The sequence below is a fragment of the Ostrea edulis genome, chromosome 6, assembly GCF_947568905.1.
Source record: "Ostrea edulis chromosome 6, xbOstEdul1.1, whole genome shotgun sequence".
NCBI lineage: Eukaryota > Metazoa > Mollusca > Bivalvia > Ostreida > Ostreidae > Ostrea > Ostrea edulis.
This window is the reverse complement of record NC_079169.1, coordinates 52,789,121-52,810,155: the sequence shown is the minus strand read 5'-3', so window position 1 is coordinate 52,810,155 and position 21,035 is coordinate 52,789,121. Positions and strand designations below refer to the sequence as shown.

At 35.5% G+C, this 21,035-nt stretch overlaps 1 protein-coding gene and 2 long non-coding RNA genes across 3 annotated transcripts; 1 reads left to right on the top strand and 2 right to left on the bottom strand.

Moving 5' to 3' along the window:
- The first annotated feature begins 4,596 nt into the window (after window positions 1-4,596).
- Window positions 4,597-5,270, top strand: LOC130046840 (uncharacterized). The gene is made up of 2 exons (XR_008795867.1): window positions 4,597-4,724; window positions 4,853-5,270. It is a non-coding gene; the product is annotated as an uncharacterized LOC130046840 (long non-coding RNA).
- Window positions 5,271-5,770: 500 nt separating this feature from the next.
- Window positions 5,771-6,923, bottom strand: LOC125647552 (uncharacterized). Its single transcript, XR_007359999.2, has 2 exons — window positions 6,670-6,923; window positions 5,771-6,216 (listed from the first exon to the last, which is right to left on the bottom strand). It is a non-coding gene; the product is annotated as an uncharacterized LOC125647552 (long non-coding RNA).
- A 1,892-nt stretch (window positions 6,924-8,815) lies between these two features.
- Window positions 8,816-11,132, bottom strand: LOC125648028 (uncharacterized). Its single transcript, XM_048874917.2, has 2 exons — window positions 10,963-11,132; window positions 8,816-10,726 (listed from the first exon to the last, which is right to left on the bottom strand). The coding sequence occupies exons 1-2, from the start codon at window positions 11,015-11,017 to the stop codon at window positions 9,045-9,047; spliced, it is 1,737 nt and encodes a 578-aa protein (XP_048730874.2). The 5' UTR covers window positions 11,018-11,132; the 3' UTR covers window positions 8,816-9,044.
- Window positions 11,133-21,035: the final 9,903 nt, after the last annotated feature.

The following is a 21,035-nucleotide window of genomic DNA, read 5'->3' as shown; positions in this document are numbered from 1 at the left end:
AATGTTGTATTTTTTAAAAAAAAAAGAAAATGCTATAAATGGTGTTGTTTTTTCCGATGTCGGCAGACTGGGCGATTAAAATACAAGATTTATGACTGCCTTATTTGGCATAAATTCAACAAACTGAATTCTAATGATTACCCTCTCTCTCTCTCTCTCTCTCTCTCTCTCTCTCTCTCTCTCTCTCTCTAATATACAATGTATACTGAAAATAATTATTGGTGTGATACCTTGAATTCTTTGTCATTAGTTACTATGCCAGAAGTGATGTAAATCAAATATGGATTCTAAAAATATTCTAAAGAAATTTTATTAAACTTGAAATCGCAAAGCTTTTCTCAAATCAACAATATCGAAACGTATGACTTTTCAACACTTTACACGACCATTCCGCACAATAAATTAAAGACTAGACTTTTTGACATTATAGACAGTTGCTTCTTCAACAAAAAATGGAAAACGCAAATATTCGTATTTAGTGATTAGTCATCTAACAAACCACTCTGTTAAACACTACTCTGATTTCACGCACAAGTACTCTGAAGATGAAATAAACAAAATATGCTGGAGTTCCTCATTGACAATATCGTCGTACTTGTAGTCTTTGGTGATCAGGTCTTCCAACAGTCTGTTGGAATATCCATAGGCACGAATTGTGCTCCTTTTTTAGCTGACCTGTTTTATATTCATACGAAGCAGAATTGATTTAAAGAATTCTACGTGAGAAGAAAAAAAAATCTCTTGCTGTGGCCTTCAAGCGACATTTAGATAAATCGACGATGTTTTATCTATTATCAATGGTAATTTCCATTCATATCTCGATTCGATATATCCCTGCGAACTCGAAATAAAATACATCACAAAGTCATCCACTTCTGCTTCATACTTAGATATTTTATTGAAAGTAGATACTAACGGCAAACTACCAACTCAACTTTATGATAAACGGGATGATTACAGCCTCCCCATCGTCAACTTCCCAAAAAGTTAGATTTTTGTGCGATTTACTAGCAGTAAGTCATTTCACCCCTTTTGATTCTCTAGGTGTTTTACAAAAAGAAGTGACGCATGCGCTGAAGACATTGTTTATCATGGAGGCGAATTTGATAGCGAAAGAATGTAGTGTTTGAAATGACGACGATTATCGTTGCTTTAGTGTGGAATTGAATGGTTTCAATTGTATTCCCTTGCGGCAAAATCATTCATGAATTGATTTATGTAAGTTTTCGAACGATTCACATCAAATGTAAGCTGAAATAAATTCAAACCGAAGCACGACTGATTTCCCACATACTTTATGAAGGCTTGGACAGAAACGAGGGGGATATGAAAGACCGAATATAATTAACCCCCTCGTTTCCACAGAAACTATGGTGTTTATATCTCTCAACTGATTCGATACGCAAGAGCTTGGCGTATGATCAGTTTTTAAATCGAGGCAGGCTACTGACGAACACGTTGATGGTACAGGGGTTTCAACAGTCTCGTGTAAAGTCAGCAGTTTGCAAATTCTATGGTCGTTATAACAATCTATTTTGCCAATACAACCCATCATTGGGTCAAATGCTGTCTGACTTGTTTCATAACGATTGTTAGGCCGTTCTTGGCACACTAATTTTGACTACGGATAAATTCGTTTAACTGATCAAGATATAGGGTTTACGGCGGATGTGACCGGTCAACAGGGGATGCTTACTCCTCCTAGGCATCTGATCCCACCTCTGGTATATCCAGGGGGTCTGTGTTTGTCCAACTCTCTATTTTGTATTGCTTACAGAAGTTTAGAAATTGATCTCTGTTCGGTATCTTCACCTTTCTTGGCATTAAATTTGTTAAACAGCGAACGTTCTATCGTTTACCGGGTTTCTGACAGCAGTAGAACCGGAAGCGTCTGTCTTCATACTGGTTGACATGGTAACTGGATACGCCATCGATGACCCCGGCGCTAGGGCACTGGTAAACCAAGAGATTGTCAAACTTCTTGGCATAGTCTGAAAAGACAGAAGTAAACAGTAAAGTTAACAACAAAGCAGGAATTATACTCTCTTGGTGTATCCATTTGAGCCGGCATGAATCAACTCATAATGGATTTCTTCCCGTACTTAATTCAGAAATTATTCAAATTTAGGTTTTAAAATATTGTCTAAATTGTGATACTGAAGAAATAACCGCACAAAAGAAATTTGTCAGAAAATAATACCCGAAGGTTGTTGAAAAATTCGTGCTCGGTTTTTATTTTACAATATCTCAAGACCCACAGGGTTATCATAATATTTTGACAATACGGTATTTATTTCTAGTCTTTGTAATACGTGCAAAATACATTTCTTCTGGAGGAGACCAAAAGCCATTGCTAAAGAATCTCCATTAAACCCCTTGGCGGACAAATGTAATAATAGTTATTAAAGTCAAGTGAATTGTTAAAGAGCGATATGATTCTAAGGACTAAGATAAGCTTCGTTTCCTCTCGTCAAAATTTCCTTTGGGAAGTGTCTGGTATAAACATACTTCAAAACACTTCTTTCTTTCTTTTTTTTTTTTTTTTCTTTTTCTTTTTTTTCTTTTTTACAATATCTCAACCTGCATTCTCTCTACAGTTATTTTGGATTGGGTATGCGTGTACAAAATAAGTTAGCACACTATTGTGTTAAGATGGCAGCATTATGTTATTCATTGATATACATCCTGACAAGCTGTATGAAGAAATCTGTGTTTTCATATTCAAAGAGACAGTCATATTAAGTTGCGGGTATAGCGCCGGACGCCGTCTATCCCCTTTCACAAATATGATCTATTTTTATAAGGAATAATTATGTCCAAAAACACTGGTGGAGTCCCAAAGGACAAAGCCCCCTTAATATACTTAAATCTATCAAAGTAAGACATATATTTTAGTGGCCTCATGATAGCCCCACCACCCCAGACACCTTTCCCCATCGTATTTAGAAATTTCTGAATCCGCCACTGATATTTCATGATTTTCTTGATAATTGTCTTGTCACCAATTAAATGGTGTTTAAAGCTATTAGTTTTTGGTAAGTATGCATAAATATAAAAGGGTTAAAAACTCTTAGTAAGCAAATATAAAAGTCAGACCTGACCAGGTTCAGTTTTCCGAATTGGTGTAGACGGGCATTTGAAATCAAATACCCGGTCTTCGTAAACGTTCTTGTGCTCGCTGTGGATTTGCGTGATAGACTGGTTGTAGGGGCAAGAGAACGTAAACTCTTGATCAAAGTTCACGCAACTGGAAGTCGGTGAATTCGAAAGCCATACCATCAGAGCAACATGTATAAATTGCATGATCTTCAATGAAATAATACAATGAAATAATAACATTGTATAGCTACATAGTAATTGTGAATATTATAATATGTATACGGTGTGACCGTTGGACCGAGCGAAGAATGTAATGGTCATTGGAGTGTCCCAAGTAGTAATCATAATATATATTTTGAATGAAATTTTCCTTGCGCTAAACACCCAGTAACATCTCAGTATTAAAGGGGTTTATATGGGGACAACAGTTTTACGGGATCCGCCTATTCATTGAACGCGGGAAATAAAACGCAAGACGACGTAAACTGTGCATCGTGACGTCACATTTAGCCTGGACGTTTTTCTCTTTTTCAAAGCAAACAATTATAAACAACAATAATACATTCGGTATGCAATGAAAAAGGCCGTTAAAACTAAACAAAATTAACCAATGAATTCAAAATGGTAAAAAAGTAACAGTAATTTTCAATCGTAACTACTTGGCTATTTCCGTAACCGCAAATGAAAGTTTTTGTGTTTATCTTCACTGTCATGATCGTGTGCAGGATTGGACAAAACAAGATGGCAGACGGCATTTCCAAACAAAGGTAGGTTCTTAAAACTCTTCATTTTACCGACTTATTAGACGACGAATTTATGAATTTAAAACACTGCCTGGCCAGGGACACATCATTAAGTTGATTGGTTGTTGGAATTCTTACTCATGTACACGTACAATTCTAAATTCATTGATCGAAGTTGACGATGTTGTCTCGATAGAATTCGAAGCGGGCGAAGATGTTTCTAATCATGTTTTCATGCATTTTAAGAAAGATACTTTCGGTAAAATAGACTCTGCACATATCTTTTGATGAAAACTTGAACCAGTGTATGCGATTTGTCCCTTAAATTGCCTTGGTTAGATAGATATCTTGACTTGAACATTTGCTGATGTGCAGGATTGGACTGTGGTCGTTTCCACGATAAACGTGCCGGATTGGACCTCGATTTTGGTTCAGGATTGGACCCTTTCTTAAATACATGCATTTTTTTTCTTACAGATACAATCAGGAGCGGACTTCCTTAAGCTTAAAAGTTGCAAGTGAATGAAGTGTGTTCTATTGGACTGTGGTCGTTTCCACTATAAACGTGCCGGATTGGACCTCGATTTTGGTTCAGGATTGGACCCTCTTTTTATCTTTATTTTCAAAATCCTTTATATTTTCGAATATCGACTTCACTTTATCATATTTTAGTTTGATTAATGTAGTTATTAGATTCTCAGACATTTCCAATTAAGTTCCCAACGACGACAATTGCTACTGTAAAAATATTCATTCGCTATCTCCCTCCAATTAAACCAATATAACAGATCTATACATGAATCACCAATCTTTGCTTACGACAGATGTAACGTTGACTGTTCGTATCCAGGATATATAAGGCCATTTTGACCTATAAAACACGTGAGAAATTATCATCATTTTATAATCCTCTGTAACAATATAAATTCGACGTTTCCTGAATTCAATTAATCCGCTTACATATTCCCTAATTCCTAACTCTGTTATATAGATTTTCTCCTTTGTTTCAGGTATCAAGCCCTAGAACTTCATTCCATGAGATGGGTACACTTCGAATGTGCGAAATTGGTGGTGGGGAATTCAAGACCAATTCTGAATTTCGTAGGCATGTAAAAAGGAAACATCAATCAGAGAAATTGTCTTCGTTTGTGACCAGTGCAACACACGCTTTTGCACATTATAAAAGAAACATGAAGTAAAAATAATTACATTGTTTTCTGAATACACGAAGTGCATACATATACCATGGCAGCCGTTTTATATATCCGTTTATGTACATTATGAAACGATTATTTTTACGGTATTATGCTTTGTTTTACAGAGATACTACTAATCTTTTGCATTGCATTTTACACATGTTGATTTGTTACTTCATTGAACCAGAAGTGTTCTTAATTTTTACTTGTTATTAAATATATTTCAATGTTATTGCGTTTGTATTGAACTGATAACAACTAGTGAAAAATTTGTATTGACGAGTAACCTCTCATCTGAGCAGCAAATATTGAAGAAGAAAAAATATCATGGACAAAACTGCTTTTCATTTAGGTTCATATTTCAGCTACAGGAGTGATATTGCGAATTTCTGAGAAAATATCCTTTTTATTTTGTTTCATCAGTATATGCACTCTAAGGTTGAATTCAATGTAATTACAAGAAACGAAAGGTTTTTAAATACAAAAATACTGATATTTACTACATTCCAACAAACACTTTTACCGTAAGTAATTATCCTTGTAAGTGAGTTGGCCTCGATATCTTGCACGACATATGCACTCAAGATTATTAGAATCAAAATGATAGGGAAATTTTTCAAAAGATAATAAATCCCGCTTTAACAATCAAAACTGGTTCCAACAGAAGCATACATATGAAAGGAACAAGTGCATGTGGAGAGATGATTAAGTATTGAAAACATGAACATCTCAACATCTTATAGTCTTTATTGTCATTGAACAGCTTTGTGAAATGTAAACCATCATGCCTGAAGAGATTATTATACGTCAAACCATGCTCAGTTTTAATAATTCCATGCAGATATCACAAATGTTAAGTGGTTGGGAATCGAACATGGTCTACATGTGTATATACAATATAAATGTATTTGCTTCTGCAAAATGAAGACTTTTCAACATGTTGATCTTCGAGAACAAGGCTCCTTCTAACGTATGGCAGAACTTTAGATTCATGTGCGCGGTGAAATTCTCAAACACTTAAAGATTTCCGAGCTGGCTCTTCCGGCTTACTGATAGTTCCTTGCTCCATGTGCTCTTTTAGGTTTATCAAAACTATGGTTTTAGTAGGAGACATAAAATAGAACACACTTCATTCACTTGCAACTTTTAAGCTTAAGGAAGTCCGCTCCTGATTGTATCTGTAAGAAAAAAAATGCATGTATTTAAGAAAGGGTCCAATCCTGAACCAAAATCGAGGTCCAATCCGGCACGTTTATCGTGGAAACGACCACAGTCCAATCCTGCACATCAGCAAATGTTCAAGTCAAGATATCTATCTAACCAAGGCAATTTAAGGGACAAATCGCATACACTAGTTCAAGTTTTCATCAAAAGATATGTGCAGAGTCTATTTCACCGAAAGTATCTTTCTTAAAATGCATGAAAACATGATTAGAAACATCTTCGTCCGCTTCGAATTCTATCGAGGCAACATCGTCAACTTCGATCAATGAATTTAAAGTTGTACGTGTACATGAGTAAGAATTCCAACAACCAATCAACTTAATGATGCCTCCCTGGCCAGGCAGTGTTTTAAATTCATAAATTCGTCGTCTAATAAGTCGGTAAAATGAAGAGTTTTAAGAGCCTACCTTTGTTTGGAAATGCCGTCTGCCATCTTGTTTTGTCCAATCCTGCACACGATCATGACAGTGATCTTGATATTTACGTAATGGTCTACACTGATGCCGAGCGCATGAGATATTTATGTCGAGTGTTCGACGTAGTTACTACCCAGTAATAATATTTGCGTGTCCTGATTATGCCACCGTATCATTGAGCTTTATCAATCAATGTATCTACATGTATCAGTAAATATAAAATATACTCATGTTTTATATTTACTGATTGATACAACACATGCGTGCTTTATATTTACTGATACAACACACGTGTGCTTTATATTTACTGATACAACACACGTGTGTTTTATATTTACTGATACAACACATGTGTTTTATATATACTGATTGATACAACACACGAGTGTTTTATATTTAATGATACAACACACGTGTGTTTTATATTACTGATACAACACACATGTTTTATATTTACTGATACAACACACGTGTGTTTTATATATTTACTGATTGATACAACACACGTGTATTTTATATTTATTGATACAACACACGTATGTTTTATATTTACTGATACAACACACGTGTGTTTTATATATTTACTGATTGATACAACACACGTGTATTTTATATTTATTGATACAACACACGTATGTTTTATATTTACTGATACAACACACGTGTGTTTTATATATTTACTGATTGATACAACACACGTGTATTTTATATTTATTGATACAACACACGTATGTTTTATATTTACTGATACAACACACGTGTGTTTTATATATTTACTGATTGATACAACACACGTGTATTTTATATTTATTGATACAACACACGTATGTTTTATATTTACGGATTGATACAACGTATACATGTGTATGTATTTCGAAACTATAAACAATGTGGTCAATGTAGACTGCACGTGACTTGATAAACAAACCTTTGTGCACATTATTTGTTTGATTATTAGTTAATGTTGCCTATATACAGGGAATAACACTGTCAATACAAACACCGCAAGAAATATGTGTATACATGAGTAATAGAAAGCTTAAGGAAGGACGGTAATAGGGCTGGGTTTTTTGTTTTTTTTACCTTGTTTTCAATCCACATGTACTGCAAAACTGTAGAGACAGCTGTTATTAATTATATCACGAGTAATGTTGTACAATAAGTTATGCAGAATAGATTTAATCTGCGACAGTAGAAAACAAGTTGATGATGAATAGTAGCTGGAGGGTTCCACGGCATCGGTCAGGTATGTAGAGGTTTTACAGGGGTCATGTTTTATTTGTGCTCGTCAATAAAATATTTCACACATAATCTCTGTCATAAACAAATTTTGTGAATGACCCAGAGGTATGAATTGGAATTAGTGCAGCTTCTGTGTGCTGTTGGTTTAATATAATTAAAGTTATACACATTTCGTTGGCTCAAGCCTCAAGTACAAGCTTTCTATATACAGTGGAATAAGTAGATTTCATGGGGACTCAATTTTCGTGGGTAACCCCCCCCCCCTTCTCAATTGGATTTCAAAACACGAGATGCACGTTCCAATTTATGTTGTAATGCAGAAAAACCATATCAATGAAATTACTTTCCAACAAAACTGTAAAATCGTGGCAACCCATGAACGTTGAGCCCCCGTAAACTTAGCTGAAGAACTGTAGCTCTCTGAATTTTTTTTTTGATGGAACAAAGAGCTACAGATTCACCCCCTTATAAAAACCTTCGATTTACGGCGCACAAAAAGCTGCGCACGGTTGAGGCCTGATATCGTTGTATTTTTGTGTTACTGTCTCATAAATTTAATATAATAACATTCTTAACACATTTTCCTACTATACTTGTGTCCAAACATACCTTCAAATATTCATTAAAGCCCCATACGACCCGAAAACTCCCAGCTTCAAATGATTTCGTTTGTTGATGTAGCCATGCTAGGTAGCCGGGTCTACATGTGTTCCTTGGCGTTTCGAAAAGTTTCCTGATTATTCACCTTTTATCTAGATATAGCATAATCTTTGTCTGGTCAACATTGTCGTCGACAACTAAGTTGATAACTTTATTGCCTTGAGTTTGAAGTTTAAGAAATTGATTCCTCCCTTTATTTCAGGTGGTCTTTTTGTACAAATGAAAATATGCTGTCTAAGATTTCATTGTTTTATTTGTTTCATTTTCTATATCACAAAAAATCATATTGTATATGTAAGATAAACATGTAAATAAATACTACAAAATTTACCACAAAATAAAAATGAAATGTAAGTTTATGATTTGTAATATACAATGAAAGATGCAAGGATGAACCAACTACAGAAATATATACACAAGCATTGGATTTCTCAAGATAGTGAAGTGCCAGCACAATCACAAGTTTAGTTCAAGGGATTCGACCTCAGACAGAAGGGTAGAATATCTGGACACGTCAAACACCTTTGTCCATTGTAAGAGGTGGTTGCTTGTTCGTAACACCTGGCGGGAAATCCCCGTGGAATCGGTCTGCATGTGGGGCGGAGATTTTCACAGATCTGTATTTGCTTTTCTTGTTGGCAGGCAGGGTCAATCTGTGGGCATCCTGGACATTCCTGACCGTTCAGACCGGCAATTACACCGGGCCTTAGACAGGATTGGCGTGTACCAATGGGAAGGTCCGGACACATAAGAGCTGGACAGAGCTGTGGGTTGAAGGGTGGCCTTGGTGTTTCTGGAGCAGATGTTGCGGATGGAAGTTGCGGCGGCCTTGGCGCCATTGGACATCCGGGAATCGCAAGTTTGGACGGACATTCTGTTGAGCACTGTGTTCCCACGGGCCTCTTCTCCCGTAAACAGCGGTAGGGTACCCCTTTTACCTCAGGACATTGGATTCCTGGGCACATGTTGTAGGTTTCCTCTATACATCCCGATTCCTCGGTTTTGAAGTAGGGACACGTTAGACATGCACTATTTTCAAAGGAAATGACCGATTGAGACTTGCACCTATTTGGGGCGTTTCTTGGAGCTCCCCAGCAATCTAGGATATGATTCCGGCAGATTTGTAGATTAAGACCAGGACAGAATGGATCGATCACCGGACACTTCCTGCAAGGTACGCCTTCAACACTGGACATTTCTCCTTGTGTAATGCAATTCTGAGGGATTCCAGTAAGCGGTGGGCAGAAAGATTCTGGACAGAGCTGGACTTGTTGACCACCTGTAGGAATGTATTGTCTACAGGTGGCGGAGGGTTTAAGCTTAGGACAGGTCAGACAATGGTTGTTCTCGTACACAATTACTTCTTGATCAATGCATTCCTTGGGAGTTCTCGCATCAAGGTTAACACACCCGGAAGACTGATGAGGACAGACATTCAAGTTCAGATCCGGACAGAATTGATCTACTTCCGGACAGAGCTGGCATTGAGATGAACCAAGAATAACCATCCGGCCTTCCTTAAGACATGATTTTGGTATTTTGGACGTATCTGAGCAGGGTAGCCCGGGACACCGCCTGAATTCCGCTGCGTCACACCCTGGTTCTGACGTTTTTAGGAATGGACACGACAAGCAAGGTTGGTTGTTGTACTGAATGACACTCTGGTCAATACATTGTTTTGGTGTCGACTTAGGGACCCCCGTGCAGTCCACAATGTGGTTCTGACAAATGTCCAGGTTCAAGCCTTCGCAGAAAGGATCGATGGTATCACAGTCTCTACATTGAGCCCCATTGAATTCAATAACTGGTCCCTCTTTCTTGCATGAGCTGTTCAGAGACTTGAAAGATGAACACGAGACATGCAAACATGGAAGTACTCCCGGTTTTTGTGCGGAGATCCCGGATCCCACGACAGGTGCTCCACCTATTGGAGGTGTGTTGCTGGTTGGTGTTAAAAGTAGGTTTTCATTTACAGATAAGCATTCTGGGTTTACAACGTCACAACTTCTACAGATCGACCAGCCCGGGAACATGAGATGCCCTGGAACAATGCAATATTCCGCAACATTTAAAGGAATTGGTTCGCACGGTAAATGAGGACATGTAGGGAATGCTCTCCAAATCCACGGGAAAAACTGGTTCTGACCTGAAATTGCAATGGTATAAATATATTGAATTTGGATATTTTGGTTTTCTTTTTATTAATATGAAATCGCTATTTAAAATTCAGGTAAGAAAAGCAAAGTCTTTCAATTTGTGTGCTTAATATTACACAGAAAAACAAAATGATTCATATAAAGTTTGCAAATCTTGCTGATTTTTTTTTTCTTCTTCCGTTCATTCTTTTTTTTTTTCAAGAACAATTTTTAGTGCATTACGTACCGTTCACAGAAGAGCTAACGAACAAAATAGTGACCAATGTAGCGAGTAAAGCCATGGTTCTCTGATCGCTGTCGCTGTTTGACTGACAGAGGCGCCCTGCAGTAGGTATATATACAGGTTTGTGGGAGCGGGAGGTTTATGATGATAGATGTAAACGTCCGTCAGAAAACACGAGTAAATAATTAATTAACCAATCAGCGTCCGGGAATTCGGGGATTCCGACCACGTAAACCAGCCGGATGACGTATTCTATGTTGTATGTTCTAATTATAATCACGATTAAGGTATGATAGGTAACACGTCCTTTGCTCTTTTAATTAAGAAATACTATGACTAATACTTAAATTAAATGCATGGATTCAATTAAATTCCATGATCATGAGTAACATTAATTTCTTGGACATTAGGACAATTTACTGGTGTATTTTGGTCAGATTATCAAATAATTAAAAACTAAATTTAATTTAAATCAAAATAATTTTGTTTCACCTGTGGAATCTTAGGTCATCTACTCAATGCTTGTCGTTACAGCAGTAGTTGGAAGATTTGGGGTCAAAGAGAATGCATGTTATAGTGTAAAGTTAACATCAGGGACAATCAAGCATATTGTGTTTTCATTCACACCGGCACAAAAGAAATCTCAATTAGAAATATTAATTTGGGATGGAAATGTTTATATCAATGCAAATATGTGAAAATTGAACCCTCGGGGTTGTTCATGCAATGTCAGCGCAAACGACAAATGGTTATGAGTCATTGTTTACCTCCAATTTCATGTCGATAGTTATATATATATATATATATATATATATATATATATATAACACAGCATTGGATACCGTCGTTCTAATATCCAGAAGTGTCGGATCTACAAAGTCGATATAACATCAATGGAGATAAACACTTTCATGCACTACTATAAGTTTCATAGAAAACTGATTTTTATAAAAGCACTTGTTTGATTTTCTTTAACATCATTTTTTTTTATTCTAAAAAAGATAGAAGTTTTTTTTTTTTTAAAGTATCGATATTCGATGGTTTACTTGGGACACACGACAAAATCTTTGTCGAGCGATCAATTTATTATATCTCGAGCACACACCCCGAGTGATTGACTTGTATTCTATCTAATTCTGATGTTTAGTTTATCATTAATTATAGTACATTGTATAATCCGCCATAACTACAAAAGTACTGTATTTGTATGTATGTGGGATCACATAAATATTCCGTATAGCGACAGAACTGTGAATGTAATCGTTATAAATCTGCAGAATAAGCAACTTCAAAGAATTGAAAACATGTCTAATCTGGCAGGCAGTGGGAGACAACAATTTTGTCGAAAAAATACAATGTGTCGGAATACAATGAAATCATGCAAATAAGAGTCAGAATACCCAGTGATTATTTAGGTGTCGAAGTAGACAATTTGGACTGTACTTTTCATGTTTAAAACACGGGATCGAAACATGACACTTTGATTAAAAAATGAATGTCTTGGGTGTTTATATTATGTTATAAAACAATTGAAGTACGGTCCTATTTCTTTTTTATAATCGGCAGAAATTACCCCCAATACTTCCACTGTGTTTATATACTCAAAATACAAACGACTCGGACATTTATTCCTTATTTTCAAAAAATTTCAGTTGTTTCTGTCAAAAGTAATTTTCAGTGATTATAAAGATAGATATAATATACGGAATAAGTATATATATGGCAATAAAGCATATCTCTGGATACTGCTCTTTGACCTGAATACAACTATTAACATTTTCATTGTTGTTGCCTTTGATATCTTTACAAATTATAATGATAGGCATCTCCTCATGAATGCGCTGAGTTGTGAACAATGCACGCTTCAATCTTGATAAATATAGTTCGTCTATTTTAACGACTGGGAATTCCGACCGAAATGAAAGTAGAACGTAAATATAAATCATAAACATTTTTTGAAAATACACGAGGGTATGAACTGCAACACTTTTCGCTGACATATTTTCATGAAATGTTAACGCGCTTTAAGATCGAAGTACGCCGGCGTGAAGCGTCGCAATTCATATCCTCATGTATTTTTAAAGATAAAGTGTATTCATCGTGCCTCTCATTCATAAGGTGGTACATTATTGAGTAGTGATGTATATGTCGAGAGCTCTAGCTCATATATCTCCTGCACATGAACAATCGAAATATCAAGTCGAGCGAACGAGATGACATCTCAACCGCACCAGATAATTGTGTCGAATATACGAGGTAATATGTCGAATGCTCGAAATGAAGATTAAGTCAATCGCTCAACAGATATGATTTTTTTTTTCATAAATGCCACTGCCATGGATGTTCACTAGGAAGTTTCATTTTCTTAGAAGTCTGAAGTCTAACCAAAATTGTATCGTATTATTTTATATTACATAGTGAAAATTGGAAATATTTCTCTGTGTTAATTCGCCATCATTTCTAAATCATTATTGAAAAATAAGTATAAAGGTCAAATATCAAAACTCTTTGAAATTCTACGTGAAAGAGTATTGAATGGAATACAATGAAACTTCTAGTAAAATTTTGAAAGGGCTTAAAAGTAAATTGTGTATCTGTATGATACCGGTGCACGCTCGTATATATATATATATATATATATTAAAATGGGCACGAATAAATAATTATACGTAGATTTGTCTCGCGTTAAAATTAACACGGTTTTTCCTTTATTTTAATGACAAAAATCTTTACTTTAAGTTCATTCAGTATTGGTTTATTAAAATATCTTAGTACAGGAGCACTAAACAGATAATTAATTACAATTCTTAAGAATGAAGAAAAATGTGGAATTTAACTTGTAGCCGGATTTTAGAGGCGTTCTTCAAGGACTTTAATTAATTCGGGTTCAATGTATTTCCGGACTTTCTCATCGCAGATCCGGCACACCGTCATCTGTGTATAGTACCGATGTACCTGATCATTAATTTCACATCTCAGAACGTTAGTTTGGCCATGGAAATGAGAAAACACGACAGTATTATGCGCGTGGGTGTCCGAAGCCAGGTAACAAAAAACGCACGTGCTGCACTCCTCATTAAATGTATATGGACACCGCGTACGAGGAAATAGGTCGTCTGGTGGGTCCACACCGAGCGGCGACAAGCGGTTCTGTTGTCGTGAAAATATCTTAAATAATGCGTGGAATATTAAATATTAATACGTAGACTAGTGTTATATAGATATATGATGTTTTTATATGTATACATCAATTAACATATTAATATACATACTAGTTTTATATAGATACATGTGTATGGTGTCTTATTTATATACATATTATATGTACACATCAATTACAGGCAAGGTAAACACAGCTCTGAAGATTACTTTTTCTTTTCTTCTAGTTACGTTACGACATTTATTATATTCTTTAGGATTTGGATATGTATGGAATTGTACTTATGATATAAATGAAAACAAATTTTTATCTGAAGTAAAACAAAGACCACAAGATGTGTTTATACATGTACAAGAAATTAATAGTGGTTTTGAGACGTCGCCAAAATGTAACTTATATAAATATGTCAATGAAGGTTTTAAATTACATTTGTATCTTACAAAATCTGCTCCAAATATGTATGTTCAAAAAATTAGTAAATACCGATTATTCTCACATAGATTAGAAATTGAACAAGGTAGATTTAACAATATTCCAAGAAATGAAAGAAAATGTAAATTATGTTAAGAGGGTATTGAAGATGAATATCATTTTATATTAGTATGTCATTTTTATAATGATTGTAGAAAACAGTATTTAAAGAAATATTGTTATAAACACCCCTCCACTTTCAAGCTTGTCCAACTATTATCAACTGGAAATATTACGGAATTATGTAAACTTGGTAAATACCTATATAAATGTTCATCTATTAGATCTCAGTTGTTATAAGATTATCCTCAGTATCTATCTTGTCTATGTGCATCAGTATGATATATTATGTTCTGTTACTATTTCATTGTATGGTTTGTTGTTGTATATACTTTATACCTATGAACTGTATGGTTCTTGGTCAGTGAACAATACAATACAACATAGGCTTACGTTCACCTCAGAATAAGCTCTTACAATGCATGTTATTCAACTTTTTACAATTGTGAAGCAGTGTAATTGAAATTGTGAAGCAGTGTAAATGAAATTAAAATTGTGAAGCAGTGTAAATGAAATCAAAATTATGAATCAGTTTAAATTTAATTAAAATTGTGAAGCAGTGTAAATGAAATTAAAATTGTGAATCAGTCTGAATGCAATTAGAATTGTTAAGCTACGCAGTGAATTTGGTGACGCTTGGGTGCGTGTTTTTGTTAATCCTGGGCACAGAGGGATCAGTTATGGGTCGGAATACCCGGGGATTTCCCAGACAGTGTGTTAGATCTAAGATATGTTCAGTATTTGTTTGTGCAGAACGTCAGATGGTGTTATTTGCATGATAAAAAATGGGAAATGTTGGATTCGCCAATCCATTAAGATCTCTACTCTTCGACAACCAAATATTCAGTATTTGTTGATGTAGTTTGGGGTCAACTTACTGTTTCGTTATGAAAGCGATGCTGGAATTTTTTAAATATTTTACGTTATCAATTGAAAGCCCTGTATGTGGAAAACATATATATGTATATAAATACATAATATTAAGGTAATTTTAGATTGCATGCCGTCGCATAATTCAAATATGTGCTGTTAATCATTTTCTTCACCCATAATAGCTACAAGTAGCCCTTTTAGGATCTGTACAAGTAGCCATTTCAAGGTCTGTACAAGTAGCCCTTTCAGAGTCTGTAATCGTCATGGTTATTTATTTTTTTTGGGGGGGGGGGGGGGGGTCATTTCAACATGAGCGGATTTTATTGGTTGTTCCTTTCCAGATCTGTTGTGGTTTTTTCCATAGCTGGTCCTTGCGTGAGGGTCCTTTGATCAGTGATGCCATTACAGACCACAAATATGTTCTTCGTACGAACAGACACGCTGAACGTCACTGGGCGCACTTGTTTCAGAAATCCGGGCGACGACCCGGTTCACGTTTATCACATGACATTGTGACCCGGTTTGTCTTGCGAAACGAGTGGGAAATCGGCCGAATATATATCAAAATGTAAAAACAAAAATTATGTATTTTTCAAAGAACATCTGCAAAACAGATTTCATAAAATTTAACCCATGTAAGTTTAAAAATCATAATTGATAATCAGTTTTATATTCAAACATTTTGCTCACAAACACTGCAGACTGGGCTGTAACTCCCACAGAGAAGCGGTGTTGATCGTATCATCCAGCATTCGGAAACGAAAATGTCAATAAACTTACCTCTTACCTCACTACTTTATGCTAATTGAAATTTAAACTCTTTTAATGAATGAAAAATGGATGAATAACGAGCAGAAAATGTTTATCTCTATTTTTCGCCATATTGTTTTCCATGTGCCCGCTCTAAATTTATCGGGCGATCCGGGCTACTTTTCGGTCGACCGGCGGCTTAAAAATACTTGAAACAAGTTACTTACCCGCTTCCGGAAGTATCAACCGGCTTGACCCGGGCGATGAAACAAGTGCGCCAAGTTTGATACTTTTATCGTGAGGGAGTAGTCAATATTTTGATACTCATTGTGAGGGAGTAGTCAATAGTTTGATGCTTATTGTGAGGGAGTAGTCAATAATTTAATATTTATTGTGAGGGAGTAGTCAATAGTTTGATACTCATTGTGAGGGAGAAGTTAATAGTTTAATATTTATTGTGAGTGATGAGTAGTCAATAGTTTGATACTCATTGTAAGGGAGTAGTTAATAGTTTAATATTTATTGTGAGGGGGTAGTCAATACTGTGATACTTATTGTGAGTGAGTAGTCAATAATTTCATACCCATTGTGAGGGAGTAGTAAATACTAGTAGTTTAATACTTATTGTGAGAGAGAGTAGTCAATAGTTTTATACAGCAGGCAATAATTCCTTATAAGGCAGTACATGTAGTTCGTTACTGCACTTTGTCATCTATTTCCGGATCTGTCACTGTCATGGCGACTTACCCTGAATACAAAATGTCCAACAAGAGTGTCCGTAGTGATATCATTATTGCATAAGGAGTAATTAAATTGACTGGAGAACAAACATGATTTAAAACCACGTGCACGGCAACATAGCATGGCTGACAACAACTTTGGCGGGAAATTTAAGGACGGACATATGATAAGATAACAAACCTAATCTGCTGTAATTTTACCACCAGCAGGTGAAGGTTACACCCATCCAATCTAAATTCTCGTGGAGAACAGCAATGTATATTTTTATTGAATTTTGACTGATATGTAAACAATGATGTGTGGATTTGTTAAATTTTGACTGATATGTAAACAATAAAGTGTGGATTTGTTAAATTTTGACTGATATGTAAACAATAAAGTGTTCATTTGTTAAATTTTGACTGGTATGTAAACAATGAAGTGTGCATTTGTTTCCATTATTAAGGATATGGGAAGTTGCCAGCGTTGTAAGACAATTAAATGACGCGCGACCGTCATTTCCCTTAGTAATGACAACAAAAACATGATTAATCTCACCTCCTTTAAGGCGCTTGATTATGGAAACATATACATTCATGTTACGTAAAGTCAAAATATTTTAAGAAAATTTACAGTTAGCTTTTAATATTTTGTACATTTCAAACATAAAGAAAAATTTGCACTTATCGTTTTCAGTGTTACGTCAGACGACACGTGACCCTCCTGAATATTGATTAGGCATCGAGCTAAATACTGCCAACTGCTTTACGCATCACTGAACTCGTAACTATACAAAATAGTTGATAAAAACATATATGCATATAATAGTAAATACAGATTTCAAAACCATAAAACTCAACATATAAAGATATCATAAAGATTAGATTTTTATATGAAAGGTGAAGATAACGAACAGTGATCAATCTCATAACTCCTATAAGCAATACAAAATAGATAGTTGGGCAAACACAGACCCATTTGGCACACCAGAGGTGACATCGGGTGCCTAGGAGGAGTAAGCATTCCCTGTCGACCGGTCACACCCGCTGTGAGCCTTATATCCTGAACACCATGTGCAGGTGATAATGGAACATTGCTACATAAATAAGGAAAGTTGACGATGGAGAAGCTAAAATCATTCCGTTTGTCATAAAGTTGAGTTGTTAGTTTTGCCGTTAATATCTACTTTCAATAAAATATCTAAGTATGAAGCAGAAGTGAACGACTCTGTGGTGTCTTTGGTTTCGAGTTCACAAGGATATATCGAATAAAACATAAAATATATTGATTAATAGATAAATACATGGGGCATAATAAAATGATATAAAGATGACATTATGACTTGTGGGGCAGCGTACTAGATGTTGCGATCGTAACATCATAAACCTACATAATATGTATAAATATTTCTTGAAAGATGAATGTCAGATAATACAAGCATTCTGGGAGTATTTCAGAGACAATACATGTCCCCTATCGGTGCCATTCCGCCTATTTATCTGAGGGATGTCATCATATGCAGACCATGTATTCAATCATGTTGGAAAAAAACCCTGCATGAACGAAGTGTTTGGTTTTTTATCTGACATCGGGCGTTTGGTGTAAACACTTAAAGGATTTCTGTCATGAAATTCAGAAATACATTCCTTGATATTGGTATAGATGTGCATTCGATGACATTCATATTTCAAACGTATTCTGAACAGTGATTTCCGACGCAACTACAATCATAGCTGCTTTACGGGGCATTTGGATCTAAACGTCGTCATTTGCTACGAACAAAGTTTTTTTTTCAAAAAATGAAAATTCTGTAAGTAAAATGAATACAATTTACCGTATGGAATATAGCTTATTTTCATGATTCCTCAAGAAGCCTAAAAAGTGAGGAAATATGTAGAGGCAGATAGGGAGGGTGATGTAGTTCAACTTTTGAACATCATATGCATAGAAAATTTAAAAAGGAATTTTATTTGTCCTTATCGAATCCAAACTAAGCCAAAAAAAAACCCCACCCAATATATAAGCATTTATATCAAACCATTGTTTGTTTTTAAAAAATCAAGTGTCCTAACCTCGGACACAAATACCATTCAGAGTTTGATCCGCAGTCCGAGTGTATTGTGAGAAAGAATGAAACCACTGGGTTTCTTGATTGAAAGTTATCAAAGCAAGAAAATGTGCATAGTATGTGCATGGTAAACAAGTATACATTTTCTGTAGGTGACCTAGTTCCTGGATCTACCAAGGGGATTCCCCAAGCTGAGTAATGCACTGCGATATCGTGAAGACTGTCAAAACTGACCACCATCGTCAGAGGCTCAAGGCCAACAGGTGCGAGGAAAATAACGATACCATCGGTTAGTGTGGTAGAAATTTCTCTATACAGATGAAACATGCATGTAACTACACATTCAAAGTCAATCGTTATATACAAATGTACATAATGTGAATTATTACCGTCGCTGTTTTTAATGAACATATGCATGCATACATGCACAACGTATAGTAACATTGAATTAACGACAAAAATGCTTTATAGAACAAACAAGAAGGTATACGTAATGTGTGATTTTTGGGTTAAGAAGATTAATTTTGTTTTAGATTTATGTTTTACAAAGTATATGCTTAAATGTATTTTACTTTAAAAATTTCGATCCACTTCTTTACTTCTCTAGTCCTTACCTATACATACATTTATAAGGAGGAACGATAGATAGTAATGATGGTTGACAACCAATGAAATCCAGGAACAACGTACTTGTATCACCATTGACAAATGTCTTCAGGGGGAATAACACACCCGAGAAATCTTATATGGTTGGAGAGTGGAGGATATGTACAAAAAGATTTTGAAATTGAAAACTTTCAAAGGATTACCTTATATAGTTACAAAATGCAGGCCCCTATTGATTTTGGAGGAAAAAAGTTAAAGGTCAAGGTCACAGTGACCGAAAATAGATTGAAAACTTTAGACAAATATGGTTTCTGGACAGTGACTCGAAAAGTTTAAAACTGAAATTAGTTCTTCACAATTATAAATATGCCACATCATTCCTGACTTTAAAATGTATCCCATGCAACTCGGCTCATGCACCCCTGGGTGCATATATTGATTTTTCGTTATTGCTTTCATAGGGGAATAAATATCACTTCGCAATAAGCGCGAATTCGTTTTAAGGGTGTTCGTTATAAGCGTGTTTTACTATATAAGGATGTTGAAGCCGATTGACGCAATGTAGGAAGATTTGTAAGTGACTGGTAACATGTGTACATATTATATATCATGCCTTATAGAATTTGAGGAGGTGATGATTTAGTCAATGAGCGTGCAGATAATTGTTTTTCTACTATGAATCTCTATGATATGGGAACCATTTCAGACTACTGAGCCAAATGGGCTGAAAATTGTAAAATGAATTATTTTCTCCGGATTAAACGGTGTCCCAATGTCGTCAGCTTCTACGTACCAGCAATCGTTAATCGGTGATCCTTGAGGTTGTCAGAATGACCTGGTCATTTAAGGTGCTTTATGTTACAGTCCCTCATCATCGAGTTGACGGCTGGCAAAATTCTCGTTTTCGTTTAGAATTGTGCATCAATTTTCATATCCGACCCCCTTATGTGTAACTGATTACAAGAGAGTTTTAGGAGTGATTGGGAACTGTTAATATTGAAAGCAAAACAGTTATCCTACCATGTTTATTCTTTAAAGTACATGATTATCACTCTGTAATATCTTCTAAAACGCAAACACAAAGGATGAATGACATTAACCACAACATAACGAATTTGGCCTTGAGACGAACATGATATGCTTTTGGCAAATAATATTTATTAAATAGGCCTATTTTGTTGTCCTTTTCCTTTTTTTAACAACTTACACGTAATAAAATAAAACCCTTTAAATTGCACCAGAACAGCACAACCTTCGACTCGTGTATATAGATTTCGATTTGAAATGAACATTTCTTAAAAGTCATTTCTCATTGTAATATGTTAATATTCCACCAAAAAGTTTGAAATTCCCCACATATACGGTTTC